The following is a 22,638-nucleotide window of genomic DNA, read 5'->3' as shown; positions in this document are numbered from 1 at the left end:
TTGGTGCTGCAGCTGAGCCAGCTGAGTCACACAGAGACTTTAAGGCAGAGCAGCAGAGAGACAAAGAAAGAACAGCCTGAAGACCAACTAAACTTTACAAAACAGTCGACTCTCTCTCATCATGGAAGGTGAGTTAAATTTACTAAAATGTGAAAGTTTTGGAAAGTTGGTGAGTTCTTAGCGACTTGACCTTCAAAGTGTTTTCCTCACAGGGAGGGGCGCTGACTGCAGCCAGCTATTAACCGTTAACTTCAACCCCTCTGCAGCACAGAGGAGTGAAAGTGCGTCACTTTTAGATCAGACAATAAGTTATCTTAATTAACATGAATTTAACTCTGTCCACTCTTGAATATTCTGAAAGGAGTTGCATCATTTTATTAACGCATTGTTTTGAGGAATAAAAATCATGAATGTGAACTCTACTGTTTACTGAAAGGGTCCTTTTTTTTGTCTTAATTTAAAGGAATGAGAAAAGTTCATGTCAAACACATTTCGTTGTCCAGTGTTTCCTTCCATGGAGACAGAACCTCCTCCCTTTTATCAGACCGCTCCAGGAAATAGCAGCAACACAGCAGATAGGTTATGTGTTATTGTTAGAGTAATTTACTGATCCTTTACTCCATCATTTTTAAAGAGTGAGCTTGATGTTCAAGTTCCACAAAACTGAGACGTTAGGGGCCACATGGCATCCTGTAAATGCTTGTTCTGGATGGGTGAGGCTCAAAGCTTCAACACTGCGTATGCTTCTTAGCAAATCCAGAGCCTGATCATACCAAAAATGTTTTATTGTTGCTGTAAGTCGGCTCCGATGGGAGGAACAGGTCGATGCATCCTATCATTTCTCTGTGGGATTATTCAGAAAGGATGAGGCCAACACTGCTGACAAATTAGCTGCTAACTTCTACATCCACCAGCCAGCAGGACTCTTAGCAGCCATAATTTTTCTTTCTTGCGTTGGTTTAATTATAAGCTCCGGCGGTAGTGGTAGTGTGCTTGACACTCACTAATTGTCTTGAGACTTGAGCGCTATTCCCAAACTGTAGGAACTAATATTTCCAACACATCACAGCCAAAAGAATCATTTTTAGACACTTTAGAAGACAGTACTGATTCAGTTATTGTTTTCCCCCAGTGCCAAACACATTGAGGATTGTCCTGCTTGGAAAAACTGGAGTTGGGAAGAGCAGCCTTGCTAACAGCATACTTGGAACAAACGTATTCAGCTTTTCTGATTTTGAAAAGAGCATTTGCCAAGCAAAGTCTGGATCTGTCAATGGAAGACACGTCACTTTGGTCGACACGCCTGGTCTCATTAGTCGCGACCGGTCTGGGGAGGAACTGAAGTCTGAGATACTGGGGTGTATCTCAGAGTGCGCTCCTGGGCCTCATGCTTTTCTTATCGTGCTCAAAGTGGAAAAAATGACAGAGCAGGAGAAGGCTGTAATCACCCAAATATGTCAGTATTTCTCAGAGGACATATTAAAATATGCTACAGTTGTCTTCACTCACGGTGACCAGCTGACCGAAGGAATGAAGATTGAGGAGTTTGTCGATCAGAGTGACGACCTGAGAGAGCTGATAAAGAAGTGCAGCGGTCGGTGCTGTGTTGTTGATAATAAATACTGGAAAAACAGGCAGCAGGACGAATACCGGACCAACCAATACCAGGTGGCAAAGCTGCTCGACGCCATAGACGAAATGATAGTGAAAAACAAAGGAGGCTGCTACACCACGAAGATGCTGACTGAATGGCAGGCACAACAAGACGAGCGCATTAAAACATCATCAGCATCTGTTTTCAGCATCTTCAAGCATCTGATGAACAGTCTAAAAAGGAAACCATGGGCATTCGTTGGAGCGGCATTAGGCGTGCTGTTCATTTGGAAGCTGATGAAAAACCAACATGCTGCAGAGGCAGCAGAAACATCCCTTTCCATGTAGCTGGCAGAGTAATCTGAGGTTTTTTATCGGCCGTCAACATTAATGAATATAAACTAGTGGATAAAAGTCGATGCAAACCTGCTTTAGTGTGTCTGTATTCTTCCCTGTAACAAACCAAATCACCTTTCTTTTTCTGCAATGTGAGTTCTCACCTCACAGAACTCATGAAGCAGAAGTCAAAACAAGTGTATCATATATTCTGCTACTTTTATTTTGAAATGTAAAATAAAGGCGTGCATGCTGAGAACAACTAAAGTGTCCAGAAATGTTTATTGAAACCTGCTGTTGTTCCGAAGCCTCGTCTTCTTAATGCAGGCGGTTCCATCTTGTTTGTTTGATTGATGGCCCAGTCCATCGGTCAGATGGTAGCCATCGCTCCGAGGGTTCTTGTTTGCGTGTTCATGTATGAAAAACATTTTTTATTCTGTTGATGGATATTTTTTGTCATTTAGAGCCAAGGAGAATTGCCATCTTGGGAAAAACTGGAGCTGGAAAGAGCAGCCTGGTCAACACCATCTGTGGAGAGGAGGTGTTCAAGGTCTATCATAACGTCAATTCTGGAACAAAAGATTGTCAATCAGCAACCAGATCTGTCCACAACAGGAGAATCACTTTGATCGACACTCCTGGTCTCTTTGACACAGACAGAGCAGAAGAAGAGCTGAAAGCAGAAATCCTGAGATGTATCACAGAGTGTGCTCCTGGGCCTCATGCCTTCCTCATTCTGCTGAAAGTAGAGAAGTTCACAGTGCATGAGAACGCCGTCGTTGAGAAATTATTGGAATATTTTTCTGAGGAGGCTTTTAAATATGCTGCTGTGGTCTTCACACATGGAGACCAGCTCTCCGAAGGAGAGAAAATTAAAGATTTTGTCCAAAAGAATGAAAAATTGAAAGAGATAGTGGGGAAGTGCGGCCATCGATGTCACGTCATCGATAACAAATACTGGAAAAACAACAATCCACAAGATTACAGGAGCAATCAGTTCCAGGTTCAGCAGCTGCTTCAAACAATTGATGACATATTTCTGGCAAACGGAGGAACCTGCTACACCAATGAGATGCTTCAAGAGGTGTACAAAAAAATATTAGAAGAGGAGGCGCGCTTGAGACACTCAGGCGTTGATCCATCAGTGATCAGACAGAGGGCTAAAGAGAGGGTATGGGAGGGGCTTTGGTTCTTAGGTAAAGGCATTGCAGTGACTGCCTTGGTTGGAGTTCTTGTTGGTGCAGCAGTTGCATTTCCAATATTTCCTGCCTTACTGCTGGGTGTGCGGGAAATGTTCAGATAAAACCAACTGCCTCACAAACACAAAGAGCAGCCAGGGCAATAGGGGCAGTAGAGGTAGAGATATCAGCTGGGTGTATTAGCTTCAATTTTTTTGTGTATTATTTTAAAATTTTATCAGGCTGAGGTGCATTCAGCGTAAACAACAACAAATAGATTCTTAATATCATTGATGAATGTGACTTTGTTAAAGGAAACTGGCACTCAAACTAGCTTTCAACATTTGAACACATTTGTGCTCGTTCTATTAGGTAGTAAGAGAAAAATCTTTGTACTATCACTGCTTACATAAACCAAAGAAGATTAACTGTTTTAACAACATTTCACCAAATGATGGTTATACTCTGATACTCTTCTTTACAGTTTTCTTCTGGTGAATTATAACCACTGATGTTAATCAATCAATAAACTGGTTTTTGTTGAAATGGACTTTTTCGTGACTGAATTTTTGGCTTTAAAGACATCTAATTTGTAAATATGTGTCTCTCTCTTTGTTGTGTAATTGTTATATCATTCCTGGGCTTCTTCACCAGGTCGCATGATTCATTGAAGTTGTGAACCTTTTCTCAGGTTAAATTTTTCCTCCATAGATTTCTCTACTGTTTTTAAGCCACTCTTCATATTTACCTTTGAAATGCCTCGAAATGTTGATGCCTGATGGTTTTTGGACACCAAAAGGCAGACTCATTTTCGTAGCCGACATTTTATCTGTTTGAGTGTGCTGACAGCGCAGACTTTAGTTAATATTCCAAAGAAAACATCCAACATTTGGGATTTTAGATTCTGTAATGGGGTGTGTGGTTGTGTGTTACAACACACGTGATGTGTGAAGCTGCTCATGTCCACTTTGTAAAAGCCTGCCCAGTTTCTCCTGATTGGTGCTGCAGCTGAGCCAGCTGAGTCACACAGAGACTTAAAGGCAGAGCAGCAGAGAGACAAAGAAAGAACAGCCTGAAGACCAACTGAACTTTACAAAACAGTCGTCTCTCTCTCATCATGGAAGGTGAGTTAAATTTACTAAAATGTGAAAGTTTTGGAAAGTTGGTGAGTTCTTAGCAACTTGACCTTCAAAGTGTTTTCCTCACAGGGAGGGGCGCTGACTGCAGCCAGCTATTAACCGTTAACTTCAACCCCTCTGCAGCACAGAGGAGGGAAAGTGCGTCACTTTTAGATCAGACAATAAGTTATCTTAATTAACATGAATTTAACTCTCTGCTTGTGTATTAAATATTCCTAAAAGAGCTGTGTCGTTTTATTAAAGTGCTCATTGACTTTAAAAGTTTAAACTTTACTTTTTAAACTTTCAGCTGTGACTTACAGGGTCCTTTTCTTTTCCTGTGTTTTAGCTTTATTGAAATGAATGAGAAAAGTATGAAGCACATTTGTGTTTCCTTACATGGAGACAGAACCCCCTTCATTTTCAAACCACCCTTCCTGTTTTCCTGGTATTTCCTGGTGTTATCTTAGTGGGAGCACAGCAGATGAGTTACGTGTTAATGTCACTGGTTAGATTTATTTACTGAGTCTCTCCTCCACCTAGATTTAAACAGTATAAACTTTACAGTCATGCTGAAGGGCTGTAAGATTTCTACATTAAATAAGAAATGGGATGGAAATCCTGCTGGTCTCACTGGTTTTACCAGCGTCACATAAAAATAGATTTAAAGAGAACAGAGTACAGAAAAGTAAAAAACATTAAGACACATAGATGACAAAAATAACATAAAAAAAACTAACAAAATGCAAAAAAGTATTACTGTTATCCTTTTGAATTGTTTTTAATGATCATCAGCAGCCAGCGTCCAACCTGTTTCCATCAGTCCACGTGAACTTTGAACCACATTTTAAGTAAAGGGCCACGACACACTCTTCTTTCCATACTTCCTGTTTAAAACTTTAAAACTTTTCCTTTTCACTGAGGACCAATGAGGATCTTGACTGTTGCGAGTTTTCTTATGTAAGAAAAACATTTGTTATCTTATTGAGGGATATTTTTGTCATTTAGAGCCAAGGCGAATTGTCATCTTGGGAAAAACTGGAGTTGGAAAGAGCAGCCTGGCCAACACCATCTTTGGAGAGGAGGTGTTCGACATCAGCCACGCTGCCGACTCTGGAACAACAAATTGTCAGTCAGCAACCAGATCTGTCCACAACAGGAGGATCACTTTGGTCGACACTCCTGGTTTCTTTGACACAGACAGAGCAGAAGAAGAGCTGAAAGCAGAAATCCTGAGATGTATCACAGAGTGTGCTCCTGGGCCTCATGCCTTCCTCATTCTGCTGAAAGTAGAGAAGTTCACAGTGCATGAGAACGCCGTCGTTGAGAAAATATTGGAATATTTTTCTGAGGAGGCTTTTAAATATGCTGCTGTGGTCTTCACACATGGAGACCAGCTCTCCGAAGGAGAGAAAATTAAAGATTTTGTCCAAAAGAATGAAAAATTGAAAGAGATAGTGGGGAAGTGTGGCCATCGATGCCACGTCATCGATAACAAATACTGGAAAAACACCAATCCACGTGATTACAGGAGCAATAAGTTCCAGGTTCAGAAGCTGCTTCAAACAATTGATGACATATTTCAGAAAAACAAAAGAACCTGCTACACCAATGAGATGCTTCAAGCGGTGCATGAAGAAATAAAAGAAGAAGAGAAATTATTGAAACAAATGTCAGGAAACCGATCAGACATCAGACAGAGGGCTAAAGACAACGTATGGAAGAGGCTTTGTATCAGAATGACGGGTGTGGCAGTGGGGACGCTGATAGGAGCTCTTTGTGGCGTGGGAGTGACCATCGCACTCTCCTGTACACTTATGAAGTTTATTGCAGAAAAGGCACTCATAAAAAAAGCTGTGTTACAAACACTAGGATCAGGAGCAGTAGGGGCAATTGAGGCACTAGAGGCAGCTGGGGCAGCTGGGGCAGCTGGGGCAGCTGGAGGAGCTGGAGCAGCTGGGGCAGCTGGAGCAGCTGGAGGAGCTGGGGCAGCTGGAGCAGCTGGAGCAGCTGGAGCAGCTGGAGCAGCTGGGGCAGCTGGGGCAGCTGGAGCAGCTGGGGCAGCTGGAGCAGCTGGAGCAGCTGGAGGAGCTGGGGCAGCTGGAGCAGCTGGAGGAGGAGCTATGTCAGTCATACCAACGTTAGGCAAAGTTTCATTGGGTGCAGGAGCATTATATGGTGCCTTTAGGGGATACTCTGCAGTGGAGGAGGCAGAAACAGTCGGGGAAGCAGCAAAGATGGCGGCTGCAGCCATTAAGGATGATGCAGAGTATATCTATAACAGTGCAGCTGGCTTTATCAGGAAATATTAGCTTACACCCGACCTGACTAACGTACAACTAAATGTGAATGCTTTTTCACAAATGAAAAAGAAAGTTAGGAGCATTAATTATGTTATTTTAACCATCAATTTGCTAGCTTGAATCTATTTAATAGATTCTTTTTAACAGTTTATTGTGCTCTCATGCTTTTATCACATATCAAGTATTCTCATTACTGATGTAAACTCAAGAAGATGAATTTTTTTTACAACCCACGATGGTTATATTTTGATACTGTGGCATTCTTTTCTTTGTGGATTATGATAACTGGTGTGTGTCATTCAATTAAATTTTCAGGTTTGAAGACATCTTTGGAAGACAAATTGAAAATATATATGTGTACAGGTGATCATTTTACACCAGAGAGAGCTAAAGATACTCAGCAGCAAGTGTTTTGCTGAGATGCACAGTTTTAACCCAATCTGGACTATTTCTGCTTCTTTCTGCTCTGTTGGTTATCATATGGAGGAACACTTCATTTAAAACACCAAGCTTACAAATCATCACACCACATTAAAAACGTAACAATCTCCTTTATGGGTGTTAAATCTGGAGCCAAATTATTATCCATGTTTTGTGTGATGCATATTAGAGGTTGTTTAGATTCATGTACACCTTTTTCAGTATCAATCTCCATTAAACTTCATCCACTACAGTTTCTTTCTTCAAGTGTCAGAGGATCCTTCTCAGAGCATGACTGAGTAAATTAAAAGATATGATTTCAATATCATTTATTTTTCAAACAAAGACAAGGTCTTTTCTCTCTGTGTGTGTTATTTTTTATTTTATAACCACACTCAGTGTTGTTGTGACCGGATGTGTTTCAAACACACCACTACAAAAAAAAACAAACAAAACAGAATTACAATTTATCAGCTTTTATATTTGATATGTAAGTCGGTCTTTAAGAAGGTGGGACGGGAGAAATGTCGTTTTGGGGAGACTGAGACTCTCATTAATCATTTAGAAGCACTTTTTTTTTTAAATCTTCAACTATAATTAATTTTTGCCTAATATAATTTAGACTGCAGGTGTATTTTTAGAAACGGAGTTGGAGGAAGTCTTTGTGATGTTGTTCCTGTTGGAGGACTGAGGAAGTCCCGAATTTGCTGGAGCTGCAGTCCACTTTCTCTTCAGGCCGGATTTTGGTTTTTCCATTCCTCTTTTTCCGATGTGACGATGGATGATATTTACAAACATCCCGTTTTCTTCGAGTGTGACAGTCTGAGGGAGGAAAAGAAGAAGGCCATTGAGAAATATTTCCGCATTCGTCGTAAATCTGGCGGAGGCGAATCCGGGTCCCTGCGGATTGTGCGTGATCAGGTCTTCAGTATTTCCTTCAGATATCAGAAAGGTCAGTTTCGCAACAACACCCAGCACCAGATGTTCCTCTTGGACAGACAGCATCACTGTCCAGGAGTGTTTTTAATCAATGCAACCAAACACTTAGATTTTTGGTTTAGTTATTCCTTTTTTCGCTTAAAGTCTTAAAAAAACAGAAAGGTGAGATTCAGTCTAATCTTGTCTTTTATTATTCTCAAATAGCGAATCCACGGACTAAACAATTTGGGTCCTAAAACAATAAAACAACAAAAAAAAAAATCCTTAAGTTTCGTTTTCCCTGGAAAACGAAACTGAAATTGCGAAATGTCAGCTGATGGGTCGATTTGAAAAAAGAAAGAAAGGAAGAAGGAGAGAAGTAATACAAACATGAAATAATATCAATTTGGGAACATTGACAAGAGTTTTAAGAGAAATGAGGAACAAAAACAAACCCAGAATAAACCCCCCCAGTCCTCTGGCTGTCCTCATTATATAACAATAAAACAGCTTTAAGCTCACTGCGCCACTATTTCTTTATTTCTTTTTTCATTTTCATTTGTTTTCCAGATCAGCAAAGAGTCTTGGAGAAACGTAAGCATGTTGTAGAGTTTGCAGATGCCCCGCTGGTGTTCACTGTCCGAGGCAGCCTGGACCCAAATACCTCCTGTCCTGACACCTTCTCCTGTCCCGACACCTCCTCCTTTCTGGGCCAGGAGTCAACAGATCCAGCACAGGTCTCAGCCAAAGCTGCCTTATTCTAAGATTTCAAACTATATTATATGTTAATGTGAAAAGATGAAATATTTATTTTCATTATTTTAATGGGTTTTTTTCCATGCAGCGTATTCCTGCCTCCAGTCCACCACCGGGTGGTGAAGAATATGAACTACGACCAGATATTTACCTCCTCAGTTATCTGAAGGAATGTCCCGAGGCTGGGGGGGAACTAGAGGAAGCTCTCACTGCTGTGGGCTGCTCTGCTCAGATTTACCCCGAGGAGGGGCGGGTTGTCGTCAAGAGTTTAGCCCCCCCTGCAGCTGTAGGTGAAGGTAGAAACTGGAAGGCTGAAGTGGACAAACTCTTTGGGGCCTACCTGTGCCACTATGAGGTGGACCCTCACAAAGTCAGAGCTCTGCTTCAGTCCCGTCCCTCCACTCAGACCACTGATGAGGTTAAGGTGTACGGTGAGGGGGGGCTGGCTGTGGTCGTTGGGAAAAGTCCTCAGGTTAATGCCAGGTTGGTGGATGTAGAAGGCTCAACTGCCAAATGTCAGGATTCCCGTTTAAGCCAAAAGAAAACTCGAGTTTGTCGACTCGGTGAGGCCAAGCTCCGCCTCCTGTGGAAAGACATCGAGGGCGGACTGGGAATACATTTTCCTGGAGTTAAGGTCACACAGGGAGATGCAGGTCAGGTCGTTTTGGAGGGTCTTGTGGAGGATATTCTTGGAGCTGGAGATTGGGTGGCTGAGAAGGAGAAGCTGGTGTTAGAGAGGAAAGTTTTTGAAATGAAGCCACATCTTCTGGCTGTCCTAAGGAAGGCGTACGGAGGCCCAGGCATGCTCGGGGGCTACTTAGGGGTTGGTGATATGGTGGAATTTGAGTTGCGAGATGCAGCGCTGCATTTCTTCTCTGTCTCTGCTGATAAACTGGATGAGTCAGAAAACGCACTGCAGTTAGAGTTCAAGGAAGTAAAAGTCGATGTTCCTCACTGCTCTGCTTTGTCAGCCGAGCTTCAGAAAAAACTTCAATCCAAGACAGGCAAGATGAACCAGGTGCAATATCGGGCTCAGGCCCAGTTTGGCTCAGACAGCACTGTGAGCTTACTGGGCCACACGAGAGAAGTTGAAGAGCTGAGTGAGGCCGTCAAACAGTTTATTTTGCAAAGCACAGTCCGTCTCCCTTTCCCAGAATTAGCACAAGAGCTACCAACATTTTTGAAGGAGTGGGGTTTTGACTTTTCAGGGGTTACCTTACATCCTGTGACCTCTTCCTCTGGGGCCGTCATGGTGCTGGAAGGCCCAACCACACAGGTGACTGAGGTCAAGAAAAGACTGGATGCATTAGTAGACTGCCTCGTTCAGGACAGAATCCACACGGGCTTCTTTCTATCTTTGAGATTCAGTGAAGGAGACGCACCAGTTGCCAGCTACATCCTCAGTGACGGTCTTCAAGTGCTGGTGCGTCAGGGCGACATCACCAAACTGGAGGCAGACGCCCTGGTTAACGCCGCCAATGAAGATCTGGACCACTGTGGGGGTGTTGCTCTAGCACTGAGCAAAGCAGGAGGCCCTGAAATACAGAGGGAGAGCAAGGCCTTAGTGGAGCACATTGGGAAAATTCCCACAGGTGATGTGGTCGTGACCACGGGGGGGAACTTACTCTGCAAGAAACTTCTGCATGCCGTCGGTCCCACAGCTGGAAGAGCAGATGGCAGAGAAAGGTTGTTGTTGGAGAAAGCTGTTGACACCGCTCTGAATTTGTCAGACACCATGGAGTTTAGGTCTGTAGCCCTGCCCTGTATCAGCTCGGGTGTGTTTGGTGTTCCTCTCGCTGTGTGCTCTGAAGCTATCGTCAGCGCCGTAAAAAGGTTTGGCAGTCAGGGAGGGCGAAGTCTGAGCAAAGTCATCCTGATTGATACCAAAGAGGAGGCGGTGAGGGCCATGCAGGGAGCATGTGACAGGCTTCTGCAGGGGAGTAGCGGAAACTCCACACCGAGTAGTTTGGAGCCTCTGATGGGAGCTGCTGCCCGAGACAGTGCCGGACCTCCTGGAGATGTCCACGTCGAGGTTCTTCAGGGAACCATTGAAGCCCAGCAGGTGAGAAACATGTCTGACAGATCTCTGCTGAGAAGAGCTTTGATATTAAAGAGAAGACTTTTCAATCTAATGTTTGGCTTTATGATTTAAGTTCACAACATATAAACTGAGTGATGGCTGTGATTAAAACTGACTTTAGAGGACGTCTGATTTATTCTTCTTTCCGGTGAGCTCTCGTAAATGTGAGAGAACATCAAGCTTCGATGACTTGCATGAATTGGTTCACAAGCCTGTCGCTGTCCTCCCAGGTGGATGCGGTGGTATCTCCGATGGTTGGCAACGAGCCTCTCTCCACCCGTGTTGGAAACGCTTTGTTTAAAATAGGCGGATGCCAGCTGACTGCTGCTTTTAAAAGAGAAGCAGGAGAAGAAGTGCTTCCGGGTGATGCAGTTGTGGTTGAGGGCACGTTTGGCCTCCCGTCTCGTGCAGTGATCTTCCTCAGCCTTGCTCCCTGGGATGGTGACAACGATGGAACTGCAGTCGAGGTTTTTTGCTTTTTGCACACTGGTTTTTGTCCGTTGACACGTTGTCAGCAGCTGTTTAGGAAACAGCGTTCCCTAAATCCTGCCTGATCTAATTCTGACCTTTCACAGGTTCTGAGAATGGGCATCAACACAATCCTGACTTCTTGTGAGAGGAGCAGGTTTGGATCAGTGGCCTTTCCTGTACTCGGGGCCGGCATTGCCCTGCAATGCGGAGCAGTGGAAACATTTACCAGCAGCTCGCACGTTGGTTGTCATTGTGGCTGAGATTGTAACGCAACATCCCTTCTTTTTTTTTTTTTGATTTCACAGGAGGTCAGAATTCAAGCTACAGTGCGGATGATTTAAAGGCCGAGCTTTTGTGTCTAAGAAGTTTACAGTAAATTCAGCTGTGGATGTTTCTGGACTTAGAGCTTTGTTTTGCATTTAAATTCCAACATTTAAAAAGTGTCACATCAAAGCCGTACCTGTGGGCTTTTTCATGTCCTTTTATTCTGCACTTTTGTCCGTGTTGTAGACTTAAAATTTATGTGCACAGTGAATTTCCATTTCAAAAAATATGCACAATTTTCATTTTAGAAACAATTTTACTCCTATAAAATACATCTACTGTCAGAATGTGTGTGCATCTTTAAAAGAATAAATAAGGCAGCAGTGACATTATGAAGTTTGCATGTTAAATAATTATGATAACCTGAAAAATGTCAACAAACAACATATAAATTATCACAAGCTGCTGTCCTTAGTTTAACATTTTGACCATAAAAATAGTGATCTAATTCAGATTTTTGGCCTCACAGACTCTGATCAGGTGAGGTCGATTTAAAGTGGTCCGACTCTGAACATCTCACAGCTCCTCTGGGCAGCACAGAAAGTCTCTGCTTTACGAACAGAAGGAAACTCAGGAGCTACCTGTCTGTAAAATGGCTGACGAGTGACGACATCGGCAGCAGGAAGCGGAGGACTTGGTTGAAGGATGCTGGGGCCAGGAGAAGAAGAAGCAGAGCAACATGCTGGCTCAGGAGATTTGGGGATTGTAGTGGTTGATGGATGCATTTGGATGTATTTGCATCAGCCAGAGCGCTGCAGAAACACCAGTCCATATTATAGATTATTATATTTATTATTAGTTATATTGCTGGTAAAATGAGTGGGTTGTTTGTCAGCTTTCAAGAAATTAACTGTGAGATATGGTGAACATTAGATGATCTGATGTTCTTGGAAAAAAAAAAAAAAAGTTCACAAACCAGCTGGTAACATCAAAGTGTGTTGGCTTTTTGTTTTCGCTCAGCGTTCTCCACCTGCTGCTGTGACGTGTTTGTGTCTGAGCTGAGAAATAAACCAGATCTCTGCCGCTGCTGATTTTATTTCGTTGGCTTTTCCCTACCGACACACACCAGAGTGAGGAGGTTCGTCTGAGCTCCCTCACTATGACGCACCGACTGTCCCCGTCTGTTTGCAGGCAGATTCCTGACACTGACTCTGTTTTCCTGGCAGGTTACTTTCCCATCAAGCCGGATGTGACCTCCTTCTCCCCGTGTCTCCACCTGCCAGACGACTGCAGCAGGAGGAGACCTTCGCCCAGTTTGTCCTCCGCTCACCTGTGCAGAGGATTTGTGTGGTGTTTCTGGGAAGTGGGGTGGCACGCTCACACTCTGTCTGCACAGGGGCATTAAGGGATATCGAGAGGAAATCAGATGACTCATGATTTGGGAATGCCTTGGAGTTTAGAGTGCAAAGCAAATCATTACTTGTTCTGCTGCCATGATGTAGAAGCAGCTGCAGGGCTCTCATGTAGGATTGGAGTGTCCTTGGACTATAAAGCAGGAACTTTGTGTGTCTCTGATCAAATCTTTCTGCTTCTCAGAGTCCAGACCACATTCACAAGGCCTCTTCAACCTGGCTGAAATATGAATGGTATGATGTTGTTGTGTTTGCAGACCAGAACAATTATTTTACCGTAGCAATTTAGCAGACGGGTGCAGAGGAGAGAGAGGAAATACTGCAGATGAAGAGCAGCCACTTTTTGTTCTGGTGAAGGATTTGCACATCCAATTTAATAAAATAGCTTCTATTAATGTAAAAAAAAACCCAAAACACTAATGTTTGATTTTATTGACTTTGATTCTCATTACACTGTAAAACTAAATTTGTTATGAGGCTGTTTTGTGCAGATCAGATCTAATAAAGGAAGGAATATGCCGATCAAAGCTGCTTCGCCCAAAATGAAATGAATTTTAGACAGCTTGACTGCAACCTGTAAAAATACTGGTTTGGATGATTTTTATCTTCCAACGTAACAGCTTGCAAGTTATCTCAAGTGTTTCTGAGTGTTTAAATTATACTGGTAACAAAACCAGTTTTGAGATGTTGTTGATTTCATTTCTAACAGTATATAAACAAAAACTGACACGGCTGAATGGTCTGCTTATAAAGAGAGAGATGTCATGTCAGGAGTCTGGGTGATATAATGTTTATCTCAAAACACCAAAGTCTTCTTATTTGTGCGAGATAGAGAGACCACATAGCTTAGATAGCAAAAAATAATGAAAAACATGAATTTGCATGATGAAAAAAAAAAAGAAAATCGAACATTTCACACAAAAGAAGAAAAACAGTGTGTTTTGGTTCTGTTTTTAGTTTTCATGGTTTAATTCATGCCCTTTATGTTAATACTGCAGAAACAGCAAGATTTGAGATAAGAATGTGCTTCCTGTGCTGTTGCAGTGAGAGGATGGCGGCTCTTTCCTGTTCGAACATGATAATTCTTCCTTGCAGAAGCTAATGAGTTAGAAATTAATAGAGAAACGGCCCGGCGTGGCAGAACTTGATTGGACTGCACAAATTCCTGAACTATGCCTCATCTGGCAGTGGACCCAGACCCAACATTAGTGCCCCCAATGGGAAAGATCCTCACATGAAAAAGGGGGAAATGAATTTGTGCTTTGGGTGAACGAACCCCTTTCAATCAACCCCACTTGAAATTCTTTGCTCAATGTGTGAGGATGTTGACAGACTGCAGGCAAAAGATGACACACCTTAACCTCCCTCTACAATACATGTTACAGCAGGCATGACAAATCAATTGAGGACCAGAAAGAGAGAGAGCGGTAAAGGGCGCGAGTGGGTGGAAAGTGTGGAGAGAAGAAAGCATGAAAAGAAGACGTACAAAGTACAACAGCTTCTGATTTCCAGCTCTTCATGTCTTCTTTCGTCTGGTGGGATCCGAACTCTGCGACTTGGTGAGTCAGTCTCCTGTCTTGTTTTCTGTCAACAGCAACAGTTACAACGACAATAAATCATTGCAGTCAATCTCTGCTATGTTGCTTCTGCTGAAGGAGTACTTTTTTTTTTTTTTAACCTATATCTTTACCTTTCATCTTTAAAGTGTCTTCCATGGCATTCAGGTTTAATTTCTCTCGCTTGTTCAAATATAATCAACAGCTCAGTTTGTGCAACTAAAATCTGTATTTAGGCATCTGTAGGCAGCATGTTGTACAGTTTATATATGTGTTGGAGGAATAGGAGCGTTTTAACAGGTATGTGCGTGAGTCACACAGTACAAACAAACGCACCTTTGGAGTGTGTCAGGTTTTATACTATCTGGTGCGTTCACTGGTTTTACAGGTTCTGTATGTGCAAGTGTTCTTAAAAAAAAAAAAAAAAAAAAAAAAAAGGCTAAGCAGTGCCCCCACAACTGGAACAGAAACCAAAAAAGATTTTTTTTTTATTTATTTTTTTTTTATTTGGATTAAGTTTACACACTGTTGCACAATAAGTTGGCTGCTGCTTTGATGCCAGTGTCGCTTTTGGATTGACCACAATTCTGTGAATATCAGCTCTGTGGTTACACGCCTGTCCATTTCTACCTCTGAAACCTTCAACACAGCGTTTTATTTGAGAGCATCATCAGCCCACCGGATGTACCAAGAAACAGCAAAAAAGCAAAAAAAAACTAACGTATTATTTAGTAATTCTAATTAAACTTTAAATGTATTAAAGTATGATTACATTGTTTTTTTCTTAATTTCTATTTCTATTTGTTAACTTCTTTTTTTTTTTACTTTATAAAGCATCATAGTATATAATCTAAATTAGCCTGCCTCTGTTATTTTGGATACAAGTTTTATGACAAAATGAAACAACCAAAAAACCCAAATCCCAAAAAATGACTTCAATATCATCATCATTAGCGTTATCTCTCTGATTGTGCTGCTAATATCTCCTGGTGTGATACGGCCCATTTAGACACTGATTTACAACATAATGAGCAATAATTACCACATTAATTGCAGAAAATACCAAACAGGTTGGGTTTGCAAATGTTGGTATGATTATTTGAATATATGTGCTGAGATTGGACTGCAGTCAGTTCTGGGTGTGCTCTTGGACCAATAATCAAGTTATGTTGAGCATGTGACAACACGCCACTGAAACATGCTTAGAGAGCATGAAATAGCTGTAATACACGAGGTTGACTCACAGAAGCCTGTGGGGTAAAAAATTTGACCATAATCTGTTGTATGAACTCCACGTAACTGCAAACAACCATTGAGCTCGTCCTCAAGTCAATTTCTGTCCATAAATATAAATATCTTTAGAAATATCTTTTGCAAATACAGAATATATATGTGTGTGTGTGTATTTTGATGCAGGCAGTTTGTGTTTTATTTGTTATTCTGCTGGCTCTTCACTCGTGTCTGATCTCGCTCAGGAATTAAGAGCCCCCGTTAAAACCCGTCACACTTGCACTGCACTCCCACGCCGTCCTGAAGAAACACGTACTTGTATTTTCAAACAGACGTTTGTGCCATATACGGCCAAGCACGCCTCACAGCCGAGGCCGCATGTGTTGGGAGGAAAAGCTGAGCATCCTGTAATACCGAATGTTTTTCTTACCATTTCCGTGGTTTGTTAAAGGAGTCCTTAAAAAAAGACGTCGCACAGGCTCCGCATCTAAATTCACCTCACACATTTTGTGTCAGCTCTTTAAAGAAAAGCATGAACGGGTGTTCTCTCTTTGGCAGGTCAGAAAAATGGCTACACGTAACGCCACCATTGGTGACCCTGACACTGTTGTGGATAACAAAGCTGGCACAACCATCGGCGCCCTCATCCTGACCCTCGTCTTCTTGCTGGGCTGCCCGGGAAATTTATTCGTCATCTGGAGCATCCTGGTGCGCGCTCGTAAGCGCTCCGTCACCACTCTCCTCATCGTCAACCTGGCCTGCGCCGACGGCTCTCTGATGGCTCTCACCCCGTTCTTCGTCGCCTACCTCATCATGAAGACGTGGACGTTGGGGAAAGCTATGTGTAAGATCCTCTTCTACCTTTGTCTGGTCAACATGTACGCCTCCATCCACCTCATCATGCTGATGAGCCTCTACAGACTGGTGGCGGTGGTGTGGCCGCAGCGCATCAACCTCATCACCAGGCCCAGGACCGTGCGGTGGCTGCTGGTGATGCTGTGGCTGGCTGTGATCGCCGCCTCTGTTCCCGCACTGGTCTTCAGAAGCACAGACCCTTCCTCTCCCAACGCCACGGTGTGCGAATCGTTCCACGATAAAAACGAACACGTGAGTGACCCACCGCCTCTTCGTCGAGCTGTCGCTAACTACAAAGGCTGCAAAAAATGGACTGACGACAAAAAAGATTTCCATTCTGCGTCTACATGTGGTGGGGAAAAAAAACCCAATAATAAAAATGCTACACATCTGAATTCACAAAGTCAGACAAATTACAACTCGACTGCATTTAGCTGTTTACATTTTTGGTGTTTAGTTTAATAATAACTCCAGGAAGAGGTGAACTTTTCACAATGTTTAATATCGAACAAATTGTGTTGAATTTATGCAATAATTTTATCAGATACTGAGTTGGGCTCAGCAATTGATTGTGCAATGAATTAAAATGTGAAATGGTTTTGTACTGATGGCTTTGAGGTGTTGGGAATGTCATGACCCTTTCAGTGTTTATTTGTTCCTGTCCTCTCTCCCCTTCACAGGTTGTCTTGCAGTATACATTTGAACTCGTATTGGGGTTTCTAATCCCCTACACTGTCATCATAGTCAGCTACATCTGCATCTTGCGGCGGATTCGACGGACGAAGTTTCGCCGTCGCATTCGCAGTGAAAAGCTCATCCTGGCCATCGTGCTGACTTTCTGCCTCTTTTGGTTGCCCTACCACGTAATCAACATAGTGCAGGTACGTCACACGAAGACGGAGTCCTTTAATGCAGACCTAAAATAATTCCTAAAATGTGCAAAGAAAAGCTAAGAAATACAGTTTTTACTGTTATTAACTGCGCCATTTTACATTGTTGTCAGGTTTCATGGGCTTTGTGTCCAGAAGGTCCAGTAAGAGATAAGTAAGTTATGATTCTCCAGTTTGGATGCATGTCATTTTTATAGCTAATTTAACAATCTGCCTTTTCATGTTGTACAGAGAAGATATGTTGTTTGTAATCTTTCCAAGTGTTGGAAGAGAAAGTTGTGTCTATTCTATTCAAAGTTTATATTTGGAGTCAGAAGGTTCATCTTAGCATGCATAACAAAATGAATAAGCTTGTAATGCTTCAGTTTAAACTGCCACTTAATGTTTCACCTCTCCTTCCATCAGGTTGGAAAAAATTTGGCGCAACAGCCGCGCCGTCACCTCCTCCATCGCCTTCATCAGCAGCTGTGTGAACCCGGTGCTCTACTCCTTCGCCGGAAAGAACTACATCCGGAAAGAGGGCTGCGGTTTCATGGCCCGCTTGTTCGAGGGCACGGGGTCGGACTCTACCACCAGGAAGAGCCGACAGAACAGCCAGAACAGCCGCGACAAAGACAAAGAGGTAGAATCCATCATGCTGAAGGACAAAGAGCCGTCCGTCACCAATTCAAACTCTAACAGCAAACCGGTGAAGAACGGCAAGTAGGAGGAGACGAGGAGCAGCAGGTTTGCTCTGGAGGGGGAATGAACTCTCTTTTCTGTCCAGTCACAGGAAACTTCATTTTCACAAGATTCATAGGTGCATTATTTACACAGTTGGATCTGACCAATCAAGGAAAGATCCAACGTGAATTCATTTTTCAGACTTGGACCAGGATGTGACTTGGTGCTCTGATCTCGGAACAGGCTGCTGCTGGAGCCATCCCGAGGTCTCGCTGTCGACTCTGAGGTCCCGTTTTAACTTCACAATGAACATATATAACGTGCATGAGAGATTTGGTGAACTGGTTCACAGGCAAACTTTGTGAAGCATTACCCAGAATGCTTCATCACTGCGAAACGACTTAAAAAAAATAAATAAATAAACACAGCAAACATAAAAAAAAGCTCAACACAGCATTCAACCCCAGAGAGGACTGTTGCGTTTAATAGAAAGTGGATATGATGAATTTAGTTATTTTTTTACTTGTTTTGCCTCGGCATGATGAACATGAGTGTTGGAGGCACTTGATTTTTATTATTATTATTATTATTATTATTATTATTATTATTTTTATTTTTATTCCCAAAATTCAATTCCTGTTCATGTGCTGAAAGATTAAACTGTTCTATTTCCAAGCTGCATGAATTTTACTCTGGCCACTTGGGCACAGTTGCATTATTATTATTATTATTTCCCCTTTTTTGTTCACAGCAAGCTAGTTGCTAAATGCTTCACATGACTCATGTCTTTTCAGATTGTTTAGACAAGTGTGAGGGAGAGGCATTGTGCTGGCATATGATCATCAGCGCTGATGTTCTGATTAGCTCAGCGCAATGGGAATTATCACATTCAGACGACTTCATTCATGCCTGCAGGTAAACAGTGTCAACACTGGCATTGGATCCAAAAACAGCTGAGAGGTCGTCTGTGCAGCCGACCCCTTCGCATTACGCCGCTCCATTCCTGGAGTGTTTTCATATTTCACTGCCAGCTCGAGTCAAACGGGGGGAAAAATACAAAATCAACTACAAAACTTTGTTGCATTCTTAAGCAATCGGATACAACTCCGCAACTTTGGACATGTGGAAAGAGTATTATGATGTAAATCTGGTACAAGTAAGCGGAGGAAGAGTTATGAATAAAGTCATGTAACAACACGATCCTGTCTTTACTGTAATAATCACCCCTCCCCTTATTTGCCCTCATGACTGTGTCTTGTGCCGTCCCTTCCTCTGCCTCCAAAAGTCGTTTCACAACTGCTGAGAATTGTATAAACATCTTTAATTTTTCTCCTGTCTTACTGAGAGGCTAAACGTTGATGTCTCTGATGGTGGTTTTGTCTTCATGTTCTTTATCTGTTTTCTGGAAGACTCCAGGTCAAATGGCGCTTTACAGAGAACAACAGATACCACGTCAGCTTGTGTAACTTTTTTTTTTTTTTTTTAAACTATTGCCTGTCTTTAATTGTGAAATGCAACTGTAGAATTTAATATATAGGAAGTAGGGAGGACAACGACACCCTGTAAACTCAAGCTTGCTTCCTGTGATCACTGGATTTCCCCTCACATGACCTTTCTTCCTCAATATAAATGTATTTTTTAGGTTTTTCTCTCCACATGCAGTCTTCAGAATAAAGAAGGCAGCTGATGAGCGAATGGGACGTAAAATAGACGTAAATTATTGAATCTTTGGAGTGAATTATCTATGTTGGATTTTAAAGCGATCTGCAGTTAAAGGTCAGTTTTGTGTACTTCTGCCTATCAGTGTATTCATATAATGCAACTTTTGTTTGTTTGTTTGTTTGTTTTTTAAAGAAGCAACCAATGTTGTTGTTGTGGAAAAAAAAAAAAAAAAAAAAGGAATTTGAATAATTTTAAAATAATCGAGTGTGGAAAAATATTCAAATGCAGCTCAAGACACATTTCATGGCTGTTTTAGGACCAGTATCATCTTCCTCCATCTAGTTGATTGTTATACTGAAGACCACAATCTAGATACTTCGAAGGGAAACACTTCACGGGTCCATTTTCCCATAGTGAAATTTGCTCCCAAAAGTAGATCAAATAAATTGTAGTTTTTTTAATACTGAGGTCCGAGTTGAAATGTTTTTTCTTTTTTTGGTCTCCACGTGCCATACAATAGAAAGCTGGCATTAATTGTAACAGTACTTTCACTTTGACTTGATTTTATTTGGTAAATGAATGAGTTGGCACAGTATCTGCTCCTGCTACAGAGTTTTCTCATAAACATCTGAGTTCATTTGATTGTTTTAGGCACCTCTAAGAAAGAAAAAAAAAAAAAAAGGGGGGGAGCCCGTTGTGTTGTGAAATGTTTCCTGCCATGACAAACCTTGGAACAACTTGTCCCTCCTGTCCTTTGAAAGGTTGATTCAGTCTCACGTCTGTTGAAGTCGGATTCTCTCGTCTTCAGAAGTCTTCCTGATGGGGTCCAACGCCACCGACTCCCAGCCAGTCAACTTTTCAGTCTCAATGCAGGTGGGCATCGCCATCCTGACCCTGGCGTTCATGCTGGGCTTCCCGGGGAACCTGTTCGTGGTGTGGTCTGTGTTCTGCCAGGTGAAGAAGCGTTCGGTGACCTGCTTGTTGGTCCTGAATCTGGCTCTGGCCGACGCCTTTGTGCTCCTCAGCGCCCCTTTTTTCCTGCGGTACCTGGCCGGGGGGCGGGGCTGGGAGTTTGGCTCTGCTGCATGCAAGCTGGTTCACTACCTGTCCAACGTCAACATGTACGTTTCCATCTACCTCATCTGCCTGATGAGCATGGACCGCTGGTTGGCGGTCTCGCGGCCTTTTATATCCCAGAGGATGAGGACCAAGCGCTCCCTCCTGGCCCTCCTGCTGGGGGTCTGGGTGCTGGCTTTCATCCTGTCGCTGCCCATGCCTTTTTACCGCAGGTGAGGCTTGATATTTCTTTTCTTTTTTTTTTTTTTTACCTCAGAGCTTAATCATGCGAAATCTTAGTTTAATGGCTGCTGCAAGTCTGCACAAAACCACAAAATCAAAGATAAGTCCCTGAGCATGAGTCATTACAACAGAAATCCAAACTTTGTGAGTCAGCGCTGCTTTTGGGTGTGTGTGTGTGTGTGTGTGTGTGTGTGTTTTTGGTGTGTCTATCAATACTCACATTCACTTTGTGCTTCTTTGACAGCAACCTGAAGTACCCAAGGGGAAACTCCACATTTAATAAGTGTCAGCCTTACCACTGGGACAGTCGAGGACACAAAGTCTTCCAGTATGTGTTTGAGACCATCATGGGCTGCCTGGTGCCCTTCACGCTCGTCACCACCTGTTACAGCTCAGTCATCTGCCGCCTGCGAAGCGCCATGTTCCACGGCAGAGGGAAAGGCAGCCGCCTCATTGTGATGATCATAATAGCGTTTGCAATCTTCTGGCTGCCCTATCACATCGTCAATGTCATTGAGGTGGTTTGAAAGAATTCAGAGAAATCGTTGTGCTGATCTTTCTAGATACACAATGTTTTACAGTTTTCATCCGTTTCATCTTTAAACCTCCAACCTCTTTTTTTCCCCTCCCCTCAGGTGGTTGGAGAGCTGACGGAGAACAAATCAGTGATCCAAGCGGCTCTGACAGCTCGCCCCAACGTCACGGCCTTCGCCTACTTCAGCAGCGCCGTGAATCCAATCCTCTACGTGTTCGCCGGCAGCTCTCACATCCGCCAGGCTGGCCTCGGCTTCATGGGCAAACTGTTTGACGCCACCTACTCCGAGAGTAGGACCACGTCCACGTTCACTCGCAACGGCCGCAGAAGCACTCCGGACGAGACCTCGGCGCTGCACGGGCTGGGAAGGCTGGGAAAGACGTTTAAAAGCAAGAGCACGGAGAGGAGCAGCAGCACGGCGGAAAAGGAGGCAGATACTCTGGCCAGCATCCAGCAGCTAGAGTAGAATTTGAATTCGTTGTGTCATTCGACACAAACTGTGTTGACTCACTTTGTATTTTTTGAGCTTCTCTGTCCATAAGCGTTACATGAAGTACTCAGCTGTGAAATTTAGTTTATCGAGGAACAACACAACATCAAGGATAGTTATGGTCTCTTTTTATATATTTTTTTTATATTTTATATTTGCCTATTTTTTAAGCCTATAGATTTATATTTGGTTTTGTACAGCTATGATCATTTTGATAGTTCTCATTGACAGACATGTAATACCAATGTATGTGGACCTTTCTAGGTCGAATAATAAAAATATAAATATTTCAAAAAATCTTTCTTTATGTCTTGTGTCTTTTTGTGTTTAATGTTCATCAGTGTCCACACAGAGTTTTTGCTTCTTCTTTTTTTGCTGTTGTATCTGTGCAGCCAGCTGTTAGTTACGCAGCGCTCACTACAATGACTACAACATTGCATAAAAGGATCACAATAACGTGTGCTTCCCTTCGCTGTTTGTTGCAATGCTGGTCATCCATTTCATAATCTTTGTCTAAAACGGCACAGTTTCAACCTGAAACACCTCAAAGTTTCAGAGCTGGCCAAAAATTTCCTCTGATTCACCGAAGAAACAGGATGAATTGTGCTT

General features: G+C 42.7%; 4 protein-coding genes across 4 annotated transcripts; all 4 read left to right on the top strand.

Annotated features, from left to right (window-relative positions):
• The first annotated feature begins 66 nt into the window (after positions 1-66).
• Positions 67-7,201, top strand: LOC115059261 (uncharacterized). Its single transcript, XM_029526923.1, has 4 exons — positions 67-128; positions 2,394-3,222; positions 4,696-4,733; positions 5,234-7,201. Exons 1-4 carry the CDS (start codon positions 122-124, stop codon positions 6,535-6,537), a joined length of 2,178 nt encoding a protein of 725 aa, XP_029382783.1. The 5' UTR covers positions 67-121; the 3' UTR covers positions 6,538-7,201.
• A 147-nt stretch (positions 7,202-7,348) lies between these two features.
• Positions 7,349-12,458, top strand: LOC115058483 (protein mono-ADP-ribosyltransferase PARP14-like). The gene is made up of 5 exons (XM_029525816.1): positions 7,349-7,900; positions 8,437-8,603; positions 8,711-10,684; positions 10,933-11,169; positions 11,278-12,458. Exons 1-5 carry the CDS (start codon positions 7,726-7,728, stop codon positions 11,431-11,433), a joined length of 2,709 nt encoding a protein of 902 aa, XP_029381676.1. The 5' UTR covers positions 7,349-7,725; the 3' UTR covers positions 11,434-12,458.
• Positions 12,459-12,687: 229 nt separating this feature from the next.
• Positions 12,688-20,172, top strand: ltb4r2a (leukotriene B4 receptor 2a). The gene is made up of 6 exons (XM_029525818.1): positions 12,688-13,083; positions 14,235-14,408; positions 16,194-16,742; positions 17,171-17,371; positions 17,494-17,534; positions 17,786-20,172. The coding sequence occupies exons 3-6, from the start codon at positions 16,203-16,205 to the stop codon at positions 18,084-18,086; spliced, it is 1,083 nt and encodes a 360-aa protein (XP_029381678.1). The 5' UTR covers positions 12,688-13,083; positions 14,235-14,408; positions 16,194-16,202; the 3' UTR covers positions 18,087-20,172.
• On the top strand, positions 19,708-22,287 carry ltb4r (leukotriene B4 receptor). Its single transcript, XM_029525817.1, has 4 exons — positions 19,708-19,819; positions 20,467-20,994; positions 21,249-21,522; positions 21,640-22,287. Exons 2-4 carry the CDS (start codon positions 20,525-20,527, stop codon positions 22,003-22,005), a joined length of 1,110 nt encoding a protein of 369 aa, XP_029381677.1. The 5' UTR covers positions 19,708-19,819; positions 20,467-20,524; the 3' UTR covers positions 22,006-22,287.
• The last annotated feature ends 351 nt before the right edge of the window (positions 22,288-22,638 follow it).

Source organism: Echeneis naucrates, chromosome 18 (assembly GCF_900963305.1).
Source record: "Echeneis naucrates chromosome 18, fEcheNa1.1, whole genome shotgun sequence".
NCBI classification, from domain to species: domain Eukaryota; kingdom Metazoa; phylum Chordata; class Actinopteri; order Carangiformes; family Echeneidae; genus Echeneis; species Echeneis naucrates.
This window is presented reverse-complemented; position numbering and strand designations above follow the sequence as displayed.

Bases quoted from the DNA above. Each gene is read 5' to 3' on its own strand.
- ltb4r2a (XM_029525818.1), top strand. From the start codon at position 16,203: ATGGCTACACGTAACGCCACCATTGGTGACCCTGACACTGTTGTGGAT. The intron at 16,743-17,170 runs GTGAGTGACCCA...TCCCCTTCACAG, and splicing joins TCCACGATAAAAACGAACAC to GTTGTCTTGCAGTATACATT. The intron at 17,372-17,493 runs GTACGTCACACG...CATTGTTGTCAG, and splicing joins ACGTAATCAACATAGTGCAG to GTTTCATGGGCTTTGTGTCC.
- LOC115059261 (XM_029526923.1), top strand. The intron at 3,223-4,695 runs GTTCAGATAAAA...GTGTTATCTTAG, and splicing joins CTGCTGGGTGTGCGGGAAAT to TGGGAGCACAGCAGATGAGT. The intron at 4,734-5,233 runs GTTAGATTTATT...TTTGTCATTTAG, and splicing joins GTTACGTGTTAATGTCACTG to AGCCAAGGCGAATTGTCATC.
- LOC115058483 (XM_029525816.1), top strand. From the start codon at position 7,726: ATGGATGATATTTACAAACATCCCGTTTTCTTCGAGTGTGACAGTCTG. The intron at 7,901-8,436 runs GTCAGTTTCGCA...TTTGTTTTCCAG, and splicing joins TTCCTTCAGATATCAGAAAG to ATCAGCAAAGAGTCTTGGAG. The intron at 11,170-11,277 runs GTTTTTTGCTTT...GACCTTTCACAG, and splicing joins ACGATGGAACTGCAGTCGAG to GTTCTGAGAATGGGCATCAA.
- ltb4r (XM_029525817.1), top strand. From the start codon at position 20,525: ATGGGGTCCAACGCCACCGACTCCCAGCCAGTCAACTTTTCAGTCTCA. The intron at 20,995-21,248 runs GTGAGGCTTGAT...CTTCTTTGACAG, and splicing joins CCCATGCCTTTTTACCGCAG to CAACCTGAAGTACCCAAGGG. The intron at 21,523-21,639 runs GTGGTTTGAAAG...CCCTCCCCTCAG, and splicing joins ACATCGTCAATGTCATTGAG to GTGGTTGGAGAGCTGACGGA.